This window comes from Chiloscyllium plagiosum, unplaced genomic scaffold (assembly GCF_037043375.1).
Source record: "Chiloscyllium plagiosum isolate Xiang-an unplaced genomic scaffold, Cpla_swu_hap1 HiC_scaffold_21, whole genome shotgun sequence".
NCBI classification, from domain to species: Eukaryota; Metazoa; Chordata; class Chondrichthyes; order Orectolobiformes; family Hemiscylliidae; genus Chiloscyllium; species Chiloscyllium plagiosum.
The window spans coordinates 15191810-15216624 of record NW_028270159.1 but is presented as its reverse complement, the minus strand read 5'-3'; the positions used below and the strand labels follow the sequence as shown (position 1 = coordinate 15216624).

General features: G+C 40.5%; 1 protein-coding gene across 1 annotated transcript in view; it reads left to right on the top strand.

Annotated features, from left to right (window-relative positions):
• Window positions 1-24815, top strand: part of LOC122564614 (hemicentin-1-like) — a 421032-nt gene that overhangs the window by 180551 nt on the left and 215666 nt on the right. Inside the window, exons 26-35 of the mRNA XM_087998302.1 lie at window positions 69-260; window positions 2212-2342; window positions 3175-3322; window positions 3674-3800; window positions 5069-5223; window positions 8456-8734; window positions 11948-12229; window positions 14927-15032; window positions 16933-17102; window positions 23844-23998. Of these exons, the coding sequence (XP_087854428.1) occupies window positions 69-260; window positions 2212-2342; window positions 3175-3322; window positions 3674-3800; window positions 5069-5223; window positions 8456-8734; window positions 11948-12229; window positions 14927-15032; window positions 16933-17102; window positions 23844-23998 (1745 nt within the window). The remainder of the gene's footprint in view (window positions 1-68; window positions 261-2211; window positions 2343-3174; window positions 3323-3673; window positions 3801-5068; window positions 5224-8455; window positions 8735-11947; window positions 12230-14926; window positions 15033-16932; window positions 17103-23843; window positions 23999-24815) is intronic.

The following is a 24815-nucleotide window of genomic DNA, read 5'->3' as shown; positions in this document are numbered from 1 at the left end:
ATCAATTTATCAATGTGGCCTCATGATGTGTATAACTCATTTGACCTTTTATATTTATATGTCCTCAGGAACTCCTCCACCAGTTATACGCTGGCTAAAGAATGGCTTAGATCTTCCAGCTCATGAACCAGGAATTTCAGTACTTGAGGATGGCTCTCTTCTCATTGATTCAGCTTCACCTTATGATAGTGGAGATTATTTGTGTGTTGCAATGAATGAGGCTGGCTCTTCCAAAAGGAAATATCGATTAAATGTCCAAGGTAAATAATTAAACTTTGATACTAAACTTTCCGACTGACTGAATTGATGTCGGGGTTTCATCTGTCCTGTAAAGACTATGGGTTGGGTCTTTAATTTTTATTGAATGTCTCAGTCACTTCCTGAAATGGTGTTGAAACATTAAACCTGGCTTTTTAGTCAAGGTCTCTTGTATCATCTTCTAGTCAAGCAATTTGATTGGCAGAGACTGACTTTTCATAAAATGGAATTCTCAGAAGCAGGCCCACTCTTTGGGAGTACCTGACCAAACAGCTCTTGCACTCAGCACAGCATCCATGAAACCATGGCTGTTGCCAGGCCAACACCCAATGTCCTGAAGTCCAAGGTCTCAGTTAAGTGCTTCTGAGGTTGGTGTGGTTTCTGGGGTTGGCAGTAGCAGGGAGAATGGGGCCATGAGGTTGGAAGCAGTCACCCCAGTATCCAATGCACAGTCCCTCAGTTGCATACAAATTAGTGCAATTAGAGGGATCTCCTACAAATTGACAGTAAACCCACAATGGTTTTTTATTCAGATGGGCTGACTCTTCTCAACCTGCCTGAAGCTGAAATAATTCCAGGCTGGAGTAGACCCATAGGTGGACCTAAAGTCACCTTTAATTAACCACTTGAGTTAAATTGGCAGTGTGGTGTGAAGTTAAAGTTTGGATCTTCCTGCACAGATCTTAATGAAAATGGAGGTGACTAGGAAGCAAGATTCTAGGATCTAACAATCCTGTTTGCAGGACCAGAAGATTCTGGTCTAGGGGAGCCTCAAGATTAATCTGCCACTCCAAATTTCTTGGCTTAGTTGGGACGTTGCATTAGCTATTAGTGGAGCTGGAGTTTCCCACAGGATTTTGTTGTTCCTATTGCTGGCAAGGTTGATAGCTAATCGCTCAGCTTTGCTTGGACCACACTTTGAATTAACTTGCCTGTAAGTTACATTGAGAGTTAGAACACTACAGCCCAGACTGTTTCGTCCATATCTGACATCATTAAGTACACTACATTATTCTCACGTACATTTACTGGTTGACTGAACTTTAGAACTGTGTACAATGCTTTTTATGATCTGTTAGTCAAAAGGCACCTAAACATAATGCACAGCGCAGGAACACATTGAAGCACTGGCAAATGTAAATTAACTCCCATAACCTCGATTAAAGTTTCTGATCTGAACCATTCATTGGTGGCAAAGTTTAAGTAAAGTTGAAGGAGTGGGTTGTTCCCCAATCCTGTTAACTGTGATGATTGTGAAGAGAGAACATGAAAAGTGATTAGGGGGAGTAATAGCATCTTTCTGAAAAAAAGGAGTAGAAAATATGAGGTTGAATATCACACTGGAACAAGCTACCAAAGGAAATATTCACAATTATTTGGAATTTACGAGACCCATACATAGATTATTTCCATTAATTAGTTTCATTATCCAAACTACCATCTGAGCAAGTCAGGCCTAACTTTGTTAGCACTATGCATATAAATGTTATTGGAATTCAGACATTAATCAGTACAACTAAAGCATGGTGTTTTGACTCACATCCAGCATCGGAATTTATAACCTCTTGGTGGAGATTACCAGTTCCTCTTGCAAGCAATGTAAGCTAGATCATCAATGCTGCTGAGATTATTTGAGTCAATCCTTTTCAGTGAATAGAAGTTAAAGGGCAACCTATTGGTCCAACAGTTTTAAACAATCACGTTTTAGGGTACCTGACTTGGAAAATAAGTTTTGATGATTTTCATTGGGAGCAAATTGAAAATGAAAGTATCATGGAGGACACTAACTTCAGTGTCCTGCTTTCTTTATTATTTTTAATGGCTAAATAAAAGTTTATGGTGTGTCAGCAACAACCACGATACAGCACACACCAAGAGTGTTTGTATTAATAGTGTTTTGGAATATTTAAGCCCATCCTTTCAATATTCCTCATTCCTCTTCCTTTGTTCTAGCTCCTCCTGAGATTCGAGGAAATGGCCAAGTACAGAACATCACAGTGTCGGTTAATCAGCCATTGATGTTGGAGTGTGATGCCAGTGGCAGCCCAACACCAACCCTCAGTTGGTACAAAAATGAGCAGCAGGTATGTGTGGTCAGCTGATGTATTAAAATGGGCCTCTGTTTTTAATGAAATTGGATAAAGGTATGGTGATGACATTACATGAAGACACCTTGCTTTGTAGCAATTAGACAGTTCAATTCAGAACTCTCAAGGCTACGTTCCTGGTTCAAGCTATTTGTAAGAGGTGAAAGCCAGAAAGTGTGTTGGAGCTGAGGTACTCACTTAGAGATCATTTACTGTACAACTTGCCAACAGCTTATATGGTTTAGTGAGAATCTCATTTATGATGTAGGGAGAGCCAAGGAAAGGCTTTGGAACAACTTGGAGAAAGTGTTGAAATAAGTTTGCACTCCCTCCTCACCTGAAAGAGTGACTTGTACTTAAGCTACAATCAGGTTCTACCTAAGCCGGTAGGACAGATGTCTCTCCCCAAGTGAATCTTCTGTGTGTCTCTTAGACTGTAAAGTTGGAAATGGAGATGGCTATAATCTAAAATCGGCCGGCGTATCGAATTACTGTTTCCATTCCTGCCTTTTTAGTTGATCTATTAACTGAGCTAAACAGCACCTGCATTCTTGTAACTATTTGGGTTAATGTTGATCTGATCCAAATCTTCCATTCATTAAATGCAGATATTGCTACAATTATGAGGACTGTAGTAACTATAACAGATTTATTAGGTTTTGAACTTGATGGAGATTTATAAATAACGATACTGAATATGTGTTCACAGTGAAGACTAATGAATGGGAGTCTCAGTGATAGCTGACAAACTGCAACCTTGATCACAGGGAGCAGTCATCAGCATATAAATAAATTGACAATATTTCTCATTGATTTGTTTCCCCTGAAGGTGACAGAGACCGGTAGGGTCCGAGTCTTGAATGGTGGCCATGTACTGCGACTTTCAAAATCCCGCAAAGGCGACAGCGGAGTGTATTCTTGCAATGCTGTTAATGTTGCTGGCACAGCCAAAAAATATTTCAATTTACTGGTGCAGGGTAAGGATCAATAGAATTGCAACAATCTGAAACTCCTTCCTAAGCTTCACTCTTTGTACTCTCCTTTGGCAAGGAGATGAAATAAAGATTCATTGCAACCGTCTGTTTCACTGACTCATCATTCCCTGGCTCTCAAAGCTGTGGAACTTGTTACTTTCCTCTTTATTGTAATGCTCTCCAGTAATCTGTAAGCTTTTAAAAATTCACAGTTGACATCATCTAATATCATCTGTCCAATCTTGGCTGCATGCATTACCCTTGTATTTGGCCCTTTACTGACAATTCCGAATTTAAAAAAAGCTTTGCGCTATTTTACTGACTGATAAGATTTGCACCCTCATCTGCCTTTAGTACCTCCCTCAATCTATGGATCTGGAGTTACTCAAGAGGTGGCAATTTTGGTGAATTCTAAACTTGAACTCACGTGCCGTGCCAGTGGAGTCCCTTTTCCACACATTGCATGGAATAAGGATGGAGAGTGAGTACAATGAAAAGTCTTGTTAATTTCATCCTTCTCTCAATATAATGTTGTCATATTGTTCTGATGGTACAGAGGTATAGATTCTCTAAAACATAACTATTCTTTTGTCTGACCCTAGTATGGTCCTTCTCCACCTTTTTCATCTGCAGTCCACATAAGATGGACAAAGAATCCTTAAGGACAACCCACTGGACCTATATCTCTTGCTTTCACTTCCCACCATAAAAATACTCACCATAATTAATAGGAGCATGTGAAACTATAAATATTTTGCTCTGTTTTATGCTTAAATGTAATAAATTTATGTACATTAATGTTTACTGTAATATCACATTAAAATGATCAATTCACACCAAAAGCAAAAGTATATACATTTTCATATTATGAATATCAATACTGCAAGAGAACATGTTTATTTAAAACATTCTAATTACATGATGTAAAATCATTAATCTTTTACTGAGAAGCTAAAGCATATTTTACATCTATACTAAATAAATTGTTAACAGGAGCGATAATCTTACTTATAAAACCAGATTGATATTTCTCGCACTTATGAGAACTCATGCCATGCAGCCAGAGGTTGATTTGATTTTCTGACAACACTTGAATGTTGAGAATGAGGGTTCTGGCCTCTCATTTGATATCAGTTCCATGAACACACTTTGAGAGTCACTGGTCTAATAGCAAGAGGACACCGTCATCTATCTATTAAAGAAAATAAAGAAATCTGTATACACTGTAGAAAATATTGTCTCTTGTAGATATTCATGAAATTCTCTCCATAATATGAAGAAAGATGCACATCATATTTAACATATAACCCATCTTGTCTCTTTATAAGACATGGCACCAATATAAAATTAAAGCTTAGAGCACAGTAAATAGATGATAAGGAGCTGGGCAATGTTTTTTGTGTATGTGTGGTAGTTTTTTAATTTAGTATCTGTGACAGTAAAATAACATAGATGGGCAATGTTTTTTGTGTATGTGTGGTAGTTTTTTAATTTAGTATCTGTGACAGTAAAATAACATGTAGGGATGGATGATATGCTTCAAAGGACATTTGTATTATCTGAGGTATCAATATTATGATATACTGAAAGCCTGACCTTCTTGGGGGAAACTAGGGCAATAAATACTCGGTCAGTCAACGTCACCCACATCCTGTGAATTAATAAGTATATGTGTGGGGCGAGGCTTACTGTATGTTCTGGATTTAGATTTTTTTAACAATTAAATTGTGTTTTATTTTGGGTTATAAGAGCCCTATCTCCAGGTGTCCAATATGTGGAGTTTACTGAAGAAGGGCAGACGTTACGCATTCAAACATCTCATCTCGTCGATCAAGGCCTCTATCAGTGTGTTGCCTTCAACTCAGCTGGGCAGAAAAGCAAACACTTCAAAGTCAATGTTTACGGTATGAATGAAACAGCTCTGACTGTTTCTATGCTTCAAGGTTATTTACTTTTCCTGCAATAATTTATCTTTTGAAAGACCTATTGGTCAAGAATCACAGCATGCTAAATTTGGCAGATAATGAGTTTATTACCAACAGATCTGGAACACCTTCTTACATATTAAGAAACCAAACTCTGTCTCCCACAGTACAGACAATATTCACAGAGGATCATACATTGTTACACTCTAAACTACAGCCCACGTACAGTTCAGTCGCCTAAGGTCAAAACTTGGACTGCTTCCTTTTGACTGAACTCACCTGTGAATTAAAGAGATGAAGAGAAATTCCAAAGAAAAAGAAGGTCGAGGAGGTATAGTGGAAAAGACAGCAAAATTTGGAATTGGCTAGCACTGATCTGATCTGATATACTAATTGGAATAGAGACAGCAGAGAGAGAAAATAGAGAAACAGGGAGGGAACGATTGAAATAAGTAATCCGATAAAAGGGGAGGAAGTCAACAGACAGAAAGAGAGATTGAGCAGACAGTAGCAGCATAAACACAGAATGTGGAAAGAAGCAAAATGTGAATGGCTCAAGAAAAATTGGGAGGAAAGAAGAGAGAGAGACAATGAAACTGGGAAGTTATGGTATAGCAGGTAAAAAAGATAGTTATTGGGAGTCAGGTGTTGATGGCAAGGCTGCACCTAAAACGTAGCTCCTGGATCTCAGATACTGCTGGCAAAACTGTGCCTATTCACTCAAGGAAGGTGGTGAAGGTGAGTTTTCCCCTTGAAAGTACTATCGTTGTCTTGAGGCAACTAATGCTAAATGCAGCTTTAGCAAAGATGGAGCAGTATTTCCCCTATATATCAGTACTGAGAATACACAGAAAAATGGATTAATATGCTTATTTATTTGTACTTCTGGATATTAAGGAAAAGCATATAGGGAGGAACCTGGAATAGAGAAAAAGTGAGATAGTGTTGTAAACTCAATATCACACTGCACACAATTCAAGTGCTTGTAGTTCTGTCATGTTTCTGGCACTGTGATCTCTTTACATTGAGTACTGAATTAGTGTTGAGTTTGGAATTATGACTTGATCCACCAGGGACTTAGTGGAGAACATAGCAGCTCATTTCACATTGGACAGGAGACAGTTTGTGTGGGTTGGATTTGGACTGAGATTTGATTCCTCACGAATATTCAAACTTGTCTGTTTTAGTTGAGTGGGACTGGAGAGTTTTCAGCCAGACTGATAAATGAACAATTACCTTTCAACCATTGTTTTGCCAATATTATAGGATAATGTCAACTTTATTTTTGGAAGCTCCTGTCTTCCACCTCACCTCACAGATATAGGACCGAGAGAATTGTCATATTGTCTTCTCCAATACCACATGTTGTTGTTGGTCATAGAGACTCTGGCCCTCCAGATCTTATTCTCCTGTTGAATTTTTTTTTCTCTCCTCTCTCCTAAGAGATGGAGCAGCTTCCACTTTGTCATTTCTACTTGCTAACTTGGGAACTGAGTTGAAACTTTGGGGAATAAAGCAGGCAGTAGTGGATAATCACACACCCATCCCTGCTAAAGTTGAAAGATCTGCTGTTCATCCTATCTGGCTGTCTGATGTTTGGAAGCTGGGGAGAAAGTAGCTCAGTACTCCCCCCCCCAAAATAACTGAAGTTGGATTACATGGCTGTAAATCCTTTAAGTTCCAATCACAGTGCAATTCATTTAATGACAAATGTGCTTTTGACTTTACAGATTTTAGAAACATACTCTTTTCTGAAGCGATCTTACTGGAAAAGCGTCTAACATGTTATTCTTAGCCCTAATATTCATGAAGTATGTGTAAATATCAGTCCAAGTTCTACTCAGTATTGCAATAAAATGGCATATGTGTATATTATCCTCTCCGATTAATGCTTCACAGTGGAACATCATTTACTGTGCTCACTATCTCGGCAAAAACACTGGCCTAGTGATTATTTTAAGGTGAATATCAGTTCAATGTTCAGGGATTGAAACATAGCCAATGATGGAACAGTTAAGACATCTTACAGTGCATGTTTTCTGTCAGTGTTAAGACATGATCCTACATGCCTTTGGGAGCTGCTTCACTTGTACCAACTTTCTAGGCCTTGCTCACCTACCACAAGTGACAAACATTTAACATTCTGCTAGACATCAGCAAACCATCTGAGTAATTCTCAGCCAAAAAATTATGCAGAGATTCTTGCTTGTTTTAAAATTAGCATTACTGTTACTATTTGGTATTCCCACAAGCTTCTCTCCTGATGGAGCTGCCTAATGCTGTGATACAGTTTGGCAATTGCTGGCTGCCATGTGATACCATGGTTATTTCTCAGACATAAACAGAGTCAGTCAATGTTCTCAATCTTTCCAAACATGGATGGTGTGATAATTGAGCATAGTCTTGAATTCCACCTAGAGTCCTAGAATTGCCAACCAACATAGTCTAAAAATTAGAGCCAGAACTTTCAGGATTGAAATTAGGGAACTTGGACATGAAAAGGACAATAAAAGTTTGAAACTCTCTTTAGCAAATGAATGTTTATGCCAGATGAATTGTTAATTTTAAAACTGAAATGTTTGTTAACCAACAATATTAAGAGGTTTGGGGCAAATATGGGTATAAAAGCGTTTGTAGATAGGTCAAAGACGACTCATTATGTCACTGAATAGAAAAACACACTCAAGGGGCTAAATGGCTTACTTGTGGTCATACACTCATATAATTACTATGAGAATTATAGTAATGCAACAGTCTTGCCCTTGCTGCTGTGAGAAATGCCAAAATGACAACATTGTTATGGTTCATGATAACTCCCAATACATTTGTGCTGTGAACAAAAGTAACTTCCTTACCATAAACCTTGTTTACCAAAAATTGAAACATGCTGAGTTTACCATAGAATGGAACATGATGTGAGTGGAACAGCCTACCTGAAATTATTCAAGGGACTTGGGATGATAGCAATTTTAATTCTTAATTTAAAAGAAAAGTGCGCAGCATCTTTGGTTGAGATCTCAATGTTTCATTATTTTTGTGAAATCAAGTGTTGAATGTTCTCTGAAAAGATTCTACCTGAGTATTCTCAATTTAATTGGATTCCTAACTTACTATTGTGAATCAGCTTCATGAGTACTTTGTTGGCTACAGGATGTCCCAAGGCTGTTAAAGGCATTCTATAAATGTAAGTAATTCTTCACTGTTTTCCTAGTCCCTCCCACTATCCAAGGAGCGAATGATACCAAGGAGGTAATTGCCCAGTTGAAGAGTCACGTCAGTCTACAGTGTGATGCACATGGAATTCCTGCCCCAGGAATTACATGGCTGAAAGATGGACGACCAATTGTATCCAGCTCAAAAATGATGTATGTTGAAAGAGGACAATTTTTGCTGATTAACGAGGTACAGGCATCTGATCAAGGTTGGTACACATGCAGAGCAAGGAACATTGCAGGCAGTATGGAGAAGTCTTACAGAATGCAGGTTTATGGTAAGTTGCCTATTTCACTGAGGTACAACATGGCTCCAGCAGCGAGTAATTATAAGGCAATAATATAAAACAAAGAGCTGTCTTTGCTGGAGATCTGAAATACAAATAGAAATTGCTGGAGAAATTCAACAAGTCTGGCAGCATCTGTAGGAAGAAAACAGAATTAACATTTCAAGCCCAATACTGATGAAGTCATTGAACTAGAAGCGTTAACTCTGCTTTCATCCCACTGATGCTGCCAGACCTGCAGAATTTAACATAGAATAGAACATTACAGCGCAGTACAGGCCATTCGGCCCTCGATATTGCACCAACCTGTCATACTAATCTGAAGCCCATCCCACTTATACTATTCCATGTACGTCCATATGCCTGTCCAATGACGATTTAAATGCACTTAAACTTGGCGAATCTACTACCGTTGCAGGCAAAGCATTCCATACCCTTACTACTCTATGAGTAAAGAAACTACCTCTGACATCTGTCTTATACCTATCTCCCCTCACTTTAAAGTTGTGTCCCCCCGTGTTTGCCGTACCCATACTTGGAAAAAGAATCTCCCTATCCACCCTATCTAACCCTCTGACTATCTTGTATGTCTCTATTAAGTCACCTCTCAACCTTCTTCTCTCTAACGTAAACAGCTTCAAGGCCCTCAGCCTTTCCTCGTAAGACATTCCCTCCATACCAGGCAACATCCTAGTAAATATCCTCTGCACCCTTTCCAAAGTTTCCACATCCTTCTTATAATGCGGTGACCAGAACTGTACACAATACTCCAAGTGTGGCCGTACCAGAGCTTTGTACAGCTGCAGCATAACCTCCTGGTTCCGGAACTCAATCCCTCTATTAATAAAGGCCAAAACACTGTATGCCTTCTTAACAACCCTGTCAATCTGGGTGCCAACTTTCAGGGATCTGTGTACATGGACACCGAGATCTGTCTGCTCATCTGCACGCCCAAGAATCTTACCATTAGCCCAGTACTTTGCATTCCGATTACTCCGTCCAAAGTGTATCACCTCACACTTGTCCACATTAAACTCCATTTGCCACCTCTCAGCCCAGCTCTGCATCCTATCTATGTCTCTCTGCAACCTATTACATCCTTCGTCACTATCCACAACTCCACCGACCTTAGTGTCGCCTGCAAATTTACTAACCCACCCTTCTAAGCCCTCATCCAGGTCATTTATAAAAATGACAAACAGCAGTGGACCCAACACCGACCCTTGCGGTACACTGCTAGTAACTGGACACCAAGATGAACATGTTCCATCAACTACAACCCTCTGTTTTCTTTCAGCAAGCCAATTACTGATCCTAACTGCTATGTCTCCCACAATCCCATTCCTCCGCATTTTGTACAATAGCCTACTGTGGGGAACCTTATCGAATGCCTTGCTGAAATCCATATACACCACATCAACCGGTTTACTCTCATCTACCTGTTTGGTCACTTTGTCAAAAAACTCAATAAGATTCGTTAGGCACGACCTACCCTTCACAAAACCGTGCTGACTGTCCCTGATCAGATTATTCTTTTCTAGATGGTTGTAAATCCTATCTCTTATAATCTTTTCCAACACTTTACCACCAACTCACTGGTCTGATGTCTCTGCTACCCTTTTTGAACAAGGGAACCACATTTGCTATCCTCCAGTCCACAGGCACTATTCCTGTAGACAATGATGATTTGAAGATCAATGCCAAAGGCTCGGCAATCTCTTCCCTTGCTTCCCAGAAGATCCCAGGATAGATCCCATCCGGCCCAGGGGACTTGTCTATTTTCACACTCTGCAGTATTTCTAATACCTCTTCCTTGTGAACCTCAATCTCTTCTAATCTAGATGCAAGTATCTCTGTATCTTCCTCGCCAACATTTTCATTTTCTATAGTGAACACTGTCGAAAAATATTTATTTAGTGTTTCCCCTATCTCCTCCGACTCCACACACAACTTCCCACTATTATCCTTGATTGGCCCTAATTTAACTCACGTCATTCTTTTATTCCTGACATACCTATGGAAAGCCTTGTCTCCAACAATTTCTATTCTTGTAATTATAAACCATGTTTTGTGACATTCCATTCCCAGTTCAGTGACTAACTTAGCAGGAGTGTGTAATAATCAGTATGGCTTACCAGAACATGTAATATTGTTCAATGTAAATTCCATGCTTATTTATCATAGATTGATCCTTGTGAAATATATTACTCTTTGCTTCTTTCTTTTTGTTCTATAGTTTAAGCATTAGAGTTACATATGTCAGAAACATTCTCCATTATAAAATGTCGAAAATGCTTGAATGGTAACTTACATTACATAAAGAAAAGACTGCACATTATTTCATTCAGTGCTAGCACTTGGCATCCCAGGAAATAGTTGGCGAATTAAATACACTTATTATTTATTCATTGTCTCAATTAAAATGACAACTAAGTATTTGTGATATAAAACTATATTGCTGAAAATAGCACATGAAGTGACAACTAACATGGCTAACAGAAGCTCTGAATAGTGATTAGATAAGCTGGGCTTTGCAGCCGAGCAGAAAATAACTCATAGAGCTATGTAAGATTACGAAAGGTACAGAGAATATATCAGTTCAGGTAGATTAATGCAGAGGTGATAGCCTAGTGGTATTATCTGAAGGTTATTCATCCAGAGATTCAGGCAATGTTCTGAGGACCTAAGTTGGAATCCCACCATGGTGGAATCTGAATTTTTTAAAGTCTGGAATTAAGACTAACCACTGTTGAGAAAACCCATCTGGTTCATTAATCCCCTTTAGGGAAAGAAACTTTCCTGGTCTGGTCTACACATGACTCCAAAGCCACAGCAATGTGGTTGACTCTTAATTGGCTTTTCATTTTCATGTATTTGTAATCCAATCAGCTCACTTTGTAAATATTTGTTGTTATGAAGACTGATTCTCTCGAGAAAGTATGCAGAAATGTAAGCTGTGCGTGTAGTCCATACAGTCACAAACCACCTGATGCACCAAGCAATACTGGCATAGTACCTAAGAACATACCCAGAGACAGAAGGCTCACACATTACCAGAGGAGCATAATGGGTACAAGATAATACTCCAAGCAACATGCACAGACTGCACAAGATCAGTGTTAGATGTTCAAATTCCTGTTGCTCTGTTGTTGAGCTTTCATTGCTATCATGGGCATTGATGTCATCTCCTTTTGTTCTCTTTAGTTCCGCCTCGTATTGAAAGTCGCTTGCACCATCCACTGAAGACAAAAGCAATAGTTGGTCATTCTTTGACATTAACCTGTTCCTCAAGTGGTTACCCTCCTCCTGTCCTCTCTTGGCTCAAAGATGGTGTCTCATTGACAGACAGTGACAGAATACAATTGATGGGTGAAGGAAAGACCCTTAAGATTGAAACTGTCAGAGAGAGTGATGCTGGCACCTATACATGTATGGCTACCAGTGCTGCTGGAGAAGAACATCTTCAATACACTGTGGACATCTTAGGTAGGGAAACTGTTATAAGCTTTGGGGCCTCAAGAAAAGGAAAGATATTCCTAGGAGAATATGCCCTAGTTGATGTGGGGGGTTTGCATTCTGATCTCTTCCTGAGATATGTCTTTAACTCAAAGCACATTGATTAGGCCACTTTTAGAATACTGCATTCAATTCTGGTCTCCCTGGAATAGGAAGGATGTTGTGAAACTTGAAAGGATTCAGAAAAGATTCAAGGATGTTGCTGGGTTTGGACGGTTTGAGCTTAGAGAGGCTGAATAGGCTGGGGCTATTTTCCCTGGATCCTCGGAGGCTGGGGGGGTGACCTTATAGACGTTTATAAAATTATGAGGGGCAGAGGTAGGGTGAATAGCCAAAGTGTTTTCCTCAGGGTAGGAGAGTCTAGAACTAGAGGACATAGGTTTAAAGTGAGAGATGAAAGATTTAAAAGGGACCTAAGGGGCAACGTTTTCATGCAGAGGTTGGTGCTTGTGTGGAATGGACTGCCAGAGGAAGTGGTGGAAGCTGGTACAATTACAACATTTAAAAGGGGTATATGAATAAGAACAGTCTAAAGGGATATGGGACAATGCTGGCAAATGGACTAAATTAATTCAGGATTTCTGATTTGTATGGATAAGTTGGACCAAAGGGTCCATGCTGTACAGCTCTATGGCTCTATAACTAGCGCAGCAGATGTATGGAAAAACCACCACCTTAGGTTCCCCTCCAAGTCACACAACATTCTGACTTGAAACTATAAACATATTCCTTCACTGTTGCTAAGTTAAAATCCTGGAACTCCCTTCCTACTTGTACTGTGGACATATCTAAAGCATATGTCTTGCAGTGGTTTCAAAAAGGTGATTGACCATCACCTTCTAGAGGGCAGATATAGATGGGCAATAAATTCTGGCCTAACCAGTAATGTGCACGTCCCTGTGAAAGAATGAAAAAAATAGCCCAGGCTGATATCTGCAGTAGTTGTATACGAAATGAACGTGGCATTGTTCCAAGTGGTCAAGGGCCTACAGTATTGACTTTTATATAATTTTGCATAATACCAGGCCATTCAAAAGCATAAACAACAATAGTCTGTGTTATGTTGGAGAGTGCTTTCGTAGCTTGGGGTTAAAGCAACTTGGGTCAGGATAGAAAGTGTTTTACCTTTGTTTTGTGAAAATTTAAAGTCATATGAGGAGAAACTACAGAAGGGTCAGTAATCGGAATGTACAGAGCTAGAAATAAGTTGACTTATTTTTTAATGGATCAATGTATTATGTTCTGGAAATCAAACTTTCAACACTAACTTACTGAACAAAGTTCTGTTTCTATCTTAAATGTTTTCAGGGTTATGGAGAAAGAGTGGAAAAGTAGGACCAATCAGAATGCTCGTTTAAAGAACCAATACAGACACAATGGACCAAATGGTCCTTCTGTGTTATATGATTCTATTATTCAATGATTCAGCCCATATATATCACTTCACCAGTAAACCTATTTAGTTCTTCAATGTTTTTGCCTCCTTCCTGCTGTAGCTCGGGTCTGTTTAGTGTGCATATTTTTATAATTAGATTTTTGGCAGTATGCTGTTTTAAGTCTGTACGGTCAAAAGGGCTCATTTATAGGGCAGATCCTTACAGCACTTTTTCTGTGCCTCAGAAAAGATAAAGTGATGATGGGCAAGTGGATAATGCAGACAGTAGCTTAGTTAACACTCAGCTACGGTTTGTGATTTTATTTCTAGAGGGATAGAATTGAAAAGTCAAGAAGTTATGCTAAACAGGTGTCTAACCTTAGCTCATACTTGCAGTTTTGTGTGCAGCCCTCGTCAGCATTACACACAAAATGAATTTTCAAAGATGAAACCAAAACAATGAGATTTTAATCAACCAGGAAAGGAAGAATAGAGTCTTTCTGCTCGGGAGAGAAAGCTGAGGCATGGCCCAAGAGAAAGCATCAAAGTCATGAATGGTTTTGATAGAATAGGCACAGAAGGTTTTCAGTAATGAAGAACAAAGCTAGAAGCTATTGACATAAGATTATCATCAATAAATCAAACTGCATATTTTGAAGAACCTTCTTTACCCAGAAAATATGGAAATTAGTGCCACTGTGTGTAAGAGATCAGAGATGTGTTTGAAAGGAAGCTAGATGAGGATATGAGAGAAAAAAATGGTTATGCTGATAATTATAGAAAGAATGGGGGAAGGGACTGCAGTGGAGCAAAAACAGTGGGCATGGACTGTTTGAACTGAATGGCCTATCTCTGTACTATTACTATGTACCTGATAATGCAACCTGGAATAGAGCATTTGTCTTTTAGTGCCTGTTCTATCATTCAATGAGATAATGTAATTCTTTGAAAATTGTAATTCTGATCATTAGGGTAGCTGTATTCAATTTTGAAAGAAAACTTTCATAAGGTAAGATTCTTTATCTTATGGAATCCTAATTTTGCTCATGTTGTCACACCACAAGGCAAAGTGCAGGGAATACCCTTCTTCTCAAGAAAGGTGGAAGAACCACATTAAACCTTTGGCCTAGTTGCTGCTATGTACTTCCAAACACATACATAAGACATTTGGTCTATACAGTCAGATGATGAAGTGACTTACTTAAATACACTGAGCACAGAATTGTTTGGATTTAGAGAGGTTTTTTGCAAATGAATGCTATGCAAAACACTGTTGTCATTTGCATCACCAGTCCCTCCACAGCTGTTGATTGAAGAATCTTCTCATGTGACTGTGACCATTGATAATCCTCTGGAACTGGCATGCAAAGTGACTGGCAATCCACCACCAAAGATTACGTGAGTCTCCATTTTAGTTTGTTCATGTTACTTCCACATTACGTGTTGGTTAGTGGCAAACAATCATGCACGCCTGGCAAAGTTTTGATATAGTTGTCAGGGAAGACAGTGGCATAGTAATACAGAGGTTCAGATTAATGGTGTGCAGACAGCATTGATGGACCATGGAGCTGGTGGAATTTAAATTGATTTTCTAAATCTGGGATTGAAAGCCAGTCTCCGTTATGGTGACCAGGTAACTACCATTGGTTGTTGTGAAAATCCATCTTGTTTGCTAATATACTTCAGGAAAGAAAATCTGCTATCCTTTCTGATCTGTCCAGCATGTGACACCAGACCAGTAGTGTGGTTAACTCTTAACTGCCCTCTGAAATAACCTATAAGCCACTCAACTCAAAAGGCAATGAGGAAAAGGCAACAAAAACTGGCCTTTCCTGTAACTCTAACTATAATCCAAATCCCATGAAAGGATAAAGAGAAAAGGTTTCTACATCTTGCTGTATCACTGTCAAAGTTACAAGGCAGATGTGCAGTAAATCAGAACCACTGCAACTGTGTCAAGTTATAAAGCAATCAATACTCAATCTCCAATACCTCCATGAATATTAGATACAGTGAAATAGACGCTCGAATAAAAGCAAAATACTGCCTATGCTGAAAATCTGTTATAAGAACAGAATATGCTGGAAAAACTCAGCAGGTCTGGTAGCATTTGTGGAGAGAGAAACTGAATTAACGTTTTGAGTCTGCTATGACTTTTACTTGGAATGAAGGGCTCAATTTCTGCTTTTATTATTTAGATACAGTATGCATTTTATGTCGATTGGAAGACTGAATGTCAGACTAGTCTATACTTTTACCAAATCGTCATTCAGTACAGGGTTTATTAATTGTCTAAAATATATATTTTAAAATCATTGCGTCCCTTTCCTTTGAATCTGTAATTGATCCCATCATATCTATTAGCAATCATGTGTGTAAGCATGCATGGTCTGGTACCTTCTCACATAAGAGACCCACATGATTCTGCTGTTTATTAAAATATTTCACTGTGGAAACTACGATCTGTGTGTCATTGGTTAGTAATAATAGAGTGTATGCAACAATATTTACCAATAGAATGGTGTTATACTTCAGAAAACCAGTTGGTGAAGGATAGAACTGGACCTCATCTTTGCATACTTCCATAAGCATTTATTTGCAAAGTTACACATTACAGACATTCACCTGCTAATCCAATAGGAGACAGTGGCATTCTCAATGGCAATCTCAATGGATTATTAATCCAGAGGCCCACGGGAACACTCTGAGGATATGGGTTCAGATCCCACCATGGCGGCAGGTGAACATGAAACTGTCCTTGATTGTTGAAAAAAAATCCATCTGGTCTGAGAATGTTCTTTAGTAAGATGTTCTTCCATCCTTTCCCCTTACCCGGTCTGGCCGACAGGAATTGGTCAACACTAAACTGTTAAACTGCCCTCTGTAATGGCCTAGCAGTCAAATCAGTTCAAGAGCAAGTTGGGATAGGTAATATATGTTGACCTTGCCAGAATTGTCCACATCCCATGAAGTTCTTTTTTAAAAATGCAATTTCAGACCATGTTTAATTCCAAGATCATAAATGCAAGTTAATGCCTGCTCCCAACTTCAAATTAAGCATAATTAATATAGCAATTAACAGCCTACACAACCTACATAAAATACTGCTTAGCAATACTAGTGTATATGCAACATTGTTTACCAATGCTCATGACAATGTATGGACTATTTTCAGTGTTCCTAGGTGATGAGTTGAGCGACTCAAATTACTTACAAGCCAAATTGATATTTTTCTGAGTATGTAACTGTGTCTCATTCTAACCAAATGAAGCCTGATCTCACATTTTCTGTTCATTAGATGGCTTAGGAATAACATTCTGCTCACTGAACTCGACGGTGCCCAGGTGTCAGCTCACGGGAACAAACTTTTTATTCCTCGTTTGAAGTCAGTGGATGTCGGTCGTTATGTATGTGTGGCTAGAAATGAAGCAGGGGAAAGGAGAAGAGAATTTAACGTCACAATTCATGGTACAATATTTTCTCTTGCAAAGCCATACCAATTATTTGATAATTCCATTTTGTGGATTCAGCTTTTGGTTGTGTTATGACGGAAATTGCTTACATTCAACAGCAGAACAATACTCAGGAATGGCAGTGATATTCCAAATTCTAGAAATATTATAAAGAATCCCATACCATTAAGTTTAATACCTGACTCATAAATGTGACATCACAGATAAACAGTAAATTCATTGGTTGGTGATAACTTTGATTTGACTATCTATATTTGGTTACTTCCAGATTGAAGGTAAATAGGGGAAATATATGTAGACTCCAAACTAAAAGGTCAGGACAAAATTTTTAAAACTCACATTAAGAACTAAGTAATTAGAATTGCTGGGCTACGCGACCTACGTGAGAGCTGTCGGACACCGTTGTAGTTTTGAGTAACCACATCTGTAACAAGTGTTGTTTGTTTGCTTGAGGAACTCTGGCTCATGAGTTGGAGTCTAAGCGTCAAACACACCAGGGAGTGAGAGAGTGGCCTGGAAGCTATGTTTCAGAAGGGAGTGACACCCCTTAGATTAAATACCTCAAATTTAAGCAGTGGTCAGGGTAGGAGGGTGTGACTACAAGCGCGGCAGGTAGAGGGTTCCAGAAAGTAGTGCTGAAGAAGGCTCAGCCTTTGAACAACAAGTTTGAGATTTCTGTTCCCTGAGTGGATGAGAGCAAGGGCTGCAGAGAGGATGAGCAAACTGACCATAGTACTGTGGTACAGAGAGCCATGCAAGTGGGGGAAGAAAAGAGAAATGTAATTGTAATCGAATGTAATGCAGTCAGGGGAATAGACACTGTTCGCTGTGGCCAGGATTGAGAGTCCTATTGCCTACCTGGTGCACGGGTTCAGAATAGTTCATCTGGGCAGCAGAGGAACTTGGAGTGGGAGGAGAAAAATCCAATTGTTATGGTCCACCTAAGTTCCATTGATATCAGCAGAAAGAAGAAAGAGATTTTGTTGAGGGAATATAAGCAGCTAGGAGTTAAATTATAAAGCAGAACCAAAAATATAATAATTTTTGGATTAATTCCTGAGCAATGAGCAAATTGGCACAGGATCAACAAGATTAAACAGGTGCGAGAATATGGTGCTAGAAAAGTACAGCCAATCAGACAGCATACAAGGAGCAGGACAATCGATGTTTTGGGCCTAAGCCCTTCATCAGGACTCTGATCTCCAGCATCTGCAGTCCTCACTTTCTTCAAGATTAAACAGGTAATCAAAGATGGATGTGGGAGAAACAAGTTCGAATTCATGGGACATTTGCACCAGTACTGGGGAGGGAGGGAGCTATTTTGATGGGACAAGCTTCACCTGAATCTTGCTGGGACCAGAACCCTGGCAAATCCCAAATCTAAGAATGTGGTTAGGGCTTTAAACTAAATACAGAGGAACCTTGATTATCTGATGGCCACAGGCAGGAGTTTGATTAGTTTGATTAATTGAATTCCGGATAATCAAATGCTGAATAGCATAGTTTAGCCAAGCATCAGGACCTTGCGATTTTGCCGGATAATCCAAAATTCAAATAATCGAATGCCGGATAATCGAGGTTCCCCTGTAGTGGGTGGGTTCGGTTGCATGGAAAATTATCGAATAAGTTAAAGGCAGGTGGAGGACTTAGCAGAAGTTATTAAAGTTTCCACAACAAGTAATAGAATAGAAAGTGTGAAAAGGATCAGGATTCTAACTTCAGATACAGCAGATGAGGGGACAGCAACAAGAAAAGAGGCAGCCAATGCAGGACTGAGGGTGTTGAACTTAAATGCATGCAGTATGTGAAAGAGGGTAAATGAGCTTGAGGTATACATTGAAATTGGTAGGTATGATGTTGTGGATATTATATAGGTGTCACTGCAAGGGGATTAGGGCTGGAAATTAAGTGTCTAAGGATACACATCTTATCAAAAGGAGGGGGTGGATTTGTCTTTTTAGTAAGAAATAAAATTAAATCAAGAGCAAGACGTGATGTAGAGTCAGCACATAGAACAGTACAGCACAGTGCAGGCCCTTCGGCCCTCGATGTTGTGCCAACCTTTTATCCTACTCTAAGATCAAACTAACCTACATACCCTTCATTTTACTATCATCCATGTGCTTATCCAAGAGTTGCTTAAATGTCCCTAATGTATCTCACTCTACTACCACTGCTGGCAGTGTGTTCCAGGCACTCACCACTCTGTATAAAGAACCTACCTCTGACATCTCCCCTAAACTTTCCTCCAATCACCTTAAAATGATGCTCCCTCATGATAGCCATTTCCACCCTGGGAAAGATTTCTGGCTATTCACTCTATCTACACCTCTCATCATCTTGTACACCTCTATGAAGTCACCTCTCATCCTTCTTCGCTCCAATGAGAAAAGCCCTAGCTTCCTCAACCTTTCTTCATAAGACATGCTGTCCAGTCCAGGCAGCATCCTGGTAAATCTCCTCTGCACCCTTTCTAAAACTTCCACATCCTTCCAAAAATGAGGCAACCAGAACTGCACATAATATTCCAAGTGTGGTCTCACCAGGGCTTTATAGAACTGCAGCATAACCTTGTGGCTCTTAAACTCAATCCCCCTGCTAACGAAACCCAATACACCATATGTTTTCTTGACAACCCTATAAACTTGGGTGGCAATTTTGAGGGATCTCTGGAAGTGGACCCCAAGATCCCTCTGTTCCTCCACACTGTCAAGAATCCTGTCTTTAACCCTATATTCTGCATTCAAATTCGATCTTCCAAAGTGAATCACTTCACACTTTTCCAGGTTGAACTCCATCTACCACTTCTCAGCCCAGCTCTGCATCCTGTCAGTGTCCCATTGCAAACTACAACAGCCCTCGACACTATCTACAACTCCACCAACCTTCGTGTCATTTGCAAACTTACTAACCCACCCTTCCACTTCCTCATCAAAGTCATTCATAAAATTCACAAAGAGCAGAGGTCTCAGAACAGATTCCTGCGGAGCTCCAGGCAGAAAACTTTCCATCAACTACCACCCCCTCTGTCTTCTATTGGCCAGCCACTTCTGTATCCAGACTGCCAGATTTCCCTGTATCCCATGCTTCCTTACTTTCTGAATGAGCCTACCATGGAGAACCTTATCAAATGTCTTAACAGAAGGGGTAGAATCTGTGTGGGTGGGGTTGAGGAACCACAAAGGAGTGGTGATGGGGGTTGTGTACAGGCCACCTAGCAGTAGTCAGAATGTAGGGAAGCAAGTCAATCAGGAGCTATAAGAAAGTCACTATTACAGTAATCATGGGGAACTTCAACATGCAGGTGGACTAGGAAAATCATGTTGGTTGTGAATCCCAAGGAAAAGAAGTTGGTAAATATCTATAAGATGGTTGTTTAGAGCAGATTTGGGTAGTCTACTAGGGTACAGACAATTCTGGAATTGGTGATGTGTGATGAGGTAGACCTGATTAGGGATCTTAAGGTGAAGAAACCCTTAAGGGGACCTCATTATGAGTAATGGTAACTACAGTAATGGGGGAGGAGCTGGTAAGATTTGCTTGGAAGGGGAGCCTAGTAGCGAATATGGTGGAGCAGTACTGGCAGGAGTTTATTGGGGTAATTCGGGAGGCACAGGAGAAATTCATCCCAAGGAAGAAGAAACTCACAAAGGGAGGACGAGACACCGATGACCAACAAGGGAAGTCAGGAACATTGTTAAGGCAAATTAAAAAGCATACAAGGGCGGCACGGTGGCACAGTGGTTAGCACTGCTGCCTCGCAACGCCAGAGACCCGGGTTCAATTCCCGCCCCAGGCGACTGACTGTGTGGAGTTTGCACGTTCTCCCCGTGTCTGCGTGGGTTTCCTCCGGGTGCTCCGGTTTCCTCCCACAATCCAAAGATGTGCAGGTCAGGTGAATTGGCCTTGCTAAATTGCCCGTAGGGTTAGGTAAGGGGTAAATGTAGGGGTATGGGTGGGTTGCGCTTCGGCGGGTCGGTGTGGACTTGTTGGGCCGAAGGGCCTGTTTCCACACTGTAATGTAATGTAATGTAATGTAATCACAATGTGGTGAAAATTAGATGGCAGCAGAGTAGGATGTTCCAGTTGGAGCTTGTCCACTCTGCCCCGTTCTTTTTCTTTTCTCCCTTCTTCTTTTCCTCCCTTCTGTGTTTTCTTCTCTTCTTCTGTCTTCTTGGACTCTTGGCCTCGGACAACCAGCATCGACCTCCGAAACAGGGTCGCTAGTTGGCAGCGCAAATTGGGGCTGTCAGCGGCTTGAAGTGGAGACAGCAGGTGCCCGGAGTGAGGATGCTAGCGACCGGCAGCCCAGTACGGAGCGTGGCAGTAGCAGCCTGGTATGGAGTGTGACGATAGCGGCCCAGTGCGGAGCGTAATGGCAGCCAATGGTCAAACCACATGGTGGCCCCCTCCACTGCTCTGCTGCAGAGAGCCCTGGGCGAGAGACTGTGATGTTTGATTTTTAAACTTTGCTTCTTGTTTTTCTGATCTATGGTTAAACTGTGTATAGCTGTAATGTAACTTTCTTTTGCTTCATTTCTCTATTCTGTAACTAAGGATTGTACCTGGGTACTCTGTACCTAAGATGTCACTGTGCATTAGTGATATTGTTACACTGTAACTAATTTTGTAACTGAAGAAACTGTACCTCAGTACCTTGTACCTAAGATCATGTTGTAAAGGCGACTTATAAACTTTTCGCTGTACACATTTGAGTACATGTGACAATAATGCTAATTCAATTCAGATTAGTGGGAAGCCAGAGGATTGAGAAGCTTTAAAAACAAGGAGACAATAGTAAAAAGCTGGAAATAAGGCTAGAGAAGTAGTAATGTGGAACAAAGAAATAGGGGAGGAATGCCGTAGGTACTTGGAATCAGTCTTCACCAGATACCAGTAGCATACCAGAACTTCGAGAGTCAGGAGGCAGAGGGGAGCTGAAATGTCTGAAGGTGGATAAATCACTCGGACCAGATGGTCTACATCCCTAGAGTTCCTGAGGAGATAACTGTAGAGATATTGATGATGATCTTTCAGGCATCACTACAGTCAGGGAGGGTCCCAGAGAACTGGAAAATGGCTAATGTAGCACCCCAATGTTTAAGAAGGGAGGGAGGTAGAAGACAGGAACTATTGGCCAGTTAACATGACCTTGGTCATTAGAAAGATTTTAAGAGTCCATTATTAAGGATGAGACAAATTCACCAAAGATCCTGAGACAGCACCTTCCAAACCCACGACCACTTCCATCTAGAAGGACAAGGGCAGCAGGTACTTGGGAACACCACCACCTGCAAGTCCCCTCCAAGCCACTCACTATCCAGACTTGGAAATGCATCACCGTTCCTTCACAGTCACTGGGTCAAAATCCTGGAATTCCCTACCTACCAGCATTGTGGGTCAACCCACAGCAGGTGGACTGATGCGATTCACCACCACCTTCTCAAGGGCAGCTCACCACCACCTTCTCAAGGGCAAATATCTCAAGGGCTATCAATGCTGGCCAGCCAGTGATGCTCAAGTCCCACAAATTAATTTTAAAATGTGAGATTGCAGAGTACTTGGAAGTGTGTGGTAAATAGGGCTGAGTCAGCACAGCTGTGTCAAGGAGAGGTCATGCCAGTCAAATCTGAGGAGGTAGACGAACAAGGGTCAATGGATATGATCTATTTAGATTTCCGGAAGGCCTTTGACAAGGTGCTGCACAGGAGGCTCCTAAATAAGATAAGAGCCCATGGTGTAAGGGATAAGATACTGGCATGGATAGAGGATTGGCTGACTGGTAGAAAGCAGAGTAGAGACAGAGCGGTCTTTTTCAGGATGGCAGCCGGTGACTAGTGGAGTTCTGCAGGGGTCCATGTTGGGGCCACGACTATTCACATTATACATTCATGATCTGAATGAAGGAATTAAGGGCATTCTTGTGTGTGTGAGAGAGAGAGTGTATAGTACAGTGGGGTTACCTGTCATGTGACATGAACCCAAGGTCCCGGTTGAGGCCATTCCCATGGGTACTAAGATTTGCAATCAGCTTCTGCTCAGCCACTCTGCGTTGTTGCTTGTCCTGAAGTCCGCCTTGGAGAATGGTCACCCGAAGGTCCGAGGCCAAATGTCCCAGACTGCTAAAGTGTTCTCCGAATAGGCGGGAACACTCCTGCCTGGTGATTGTTGTGCGGTGTCCATTCATCCATTGTTGTAGCAGGTGACCCCGCTACAAGATTCACTCTCTCACACGCACACATCTACATACCCAACACCCACACAGAAGCTCCCCCTATACCAGCTTTCTCTCATATGCACGCACATACACCCCCCTACACTCACACCAACACATGCACCCTCTCACACATACCCCATTGCACATACGTTATATCCCAAATGGGTGGGAATTTTTTTTCTTGTAACCTCTTTGCTTCTCATTTTAACTTTTTAAATACCTTCCTCTATTTTCCATAATCTTCCTGGTTATTAACCAAATCTTGCCTCTGACATTTGTCATATGGTTCCTACTCTGTTTATTTTAAAGTTTATTTTCTTTGTCACGCAGGGTGCACTAGCTTTCAATTAGATATCTTTTCCATTCGAAGGAACATGTTTTGTTTTTACCTGGGCTATCTCTGAATGCCATTCATGGGCTCTGTTACTATTTTAGCCTGCAGTCATCTTATTCAATAGCTGTGCTAGATCCTTCTTAAATTGCTGAATTATTGATTGTATTTTTTTTTGTTGTGACAAGTACCCCCAGTAGTGACAATTGTAGGAGTTGAGAATTTGGTCATCGTTGTTGGGAAATCTGCGATACTGGAATGCACTGCTACTGGAATTCCAACACCATCGATATCATGGTTGAAGAATAGTCAGCTACTGACTGAAACCAGTGGGAGACTCAAGGTAAATAAAGACATTGATGTTCATCTTCATTGAATCTTACAACAGAGAAGAAGCCCATTTGATCCATCATATCTATGCCAGCTCTCTGAAGATTGTTGCCAATTAGTCCTGCTTTCCAGATCTTTCCAGAGCCCCACAATTTTTAACCTTTAAAAACTCTCAAAACTCTAGATTATCTAACAATAGCTTTCTGTTTGCCTGACATGTCTATTACACATTTATTAAGTTCCTCAGATCACATGCCTCTGTTTAGCTCAGTGCAAAGGGATGAGATAGAACCATTCAAAAAGGCATCCAAATGTTCATTTCTTCAAGACACTTGCCTAGTTAACATTAGTTAAATGTTCAAGTGCTGAATAGGCTTAGAGAAAGAACCCAAGCCTGAAGGCAGAAACCTGGAATCACAAGAAATTAGTCTATGAGCCTCATCATAGTAATTGCAGCTGACTGCTAAGGCTATCATGGGACCATGTTAGAATAACAGATTTTCTAGAAGTAATCATTTGTTAGATTTTGGATGGGATCGGGAGAGAAAAGGCGAAGGTGAGTCTGAACCAATAGATGGACTCCTGATTCCACATGAAGAAAAAAATGAAAACCCACTGGTTAGGAAAACCGGAGTGCAAGAGGTCCAACTCAATACTTAGTCTATTTAATCTGTGAACACTGCTGATCTCAATGACCTGAACAACACCATTTCTTCCTTTACTGAAATTGTCTGCAAAAATCATTACTCTTTCCTTTGTGTCATCAACTTTTTAAATTGCAGAACATTTTCTTTGTTTTATGAAGTTCTAGATGTGAGCACTACTCTCAA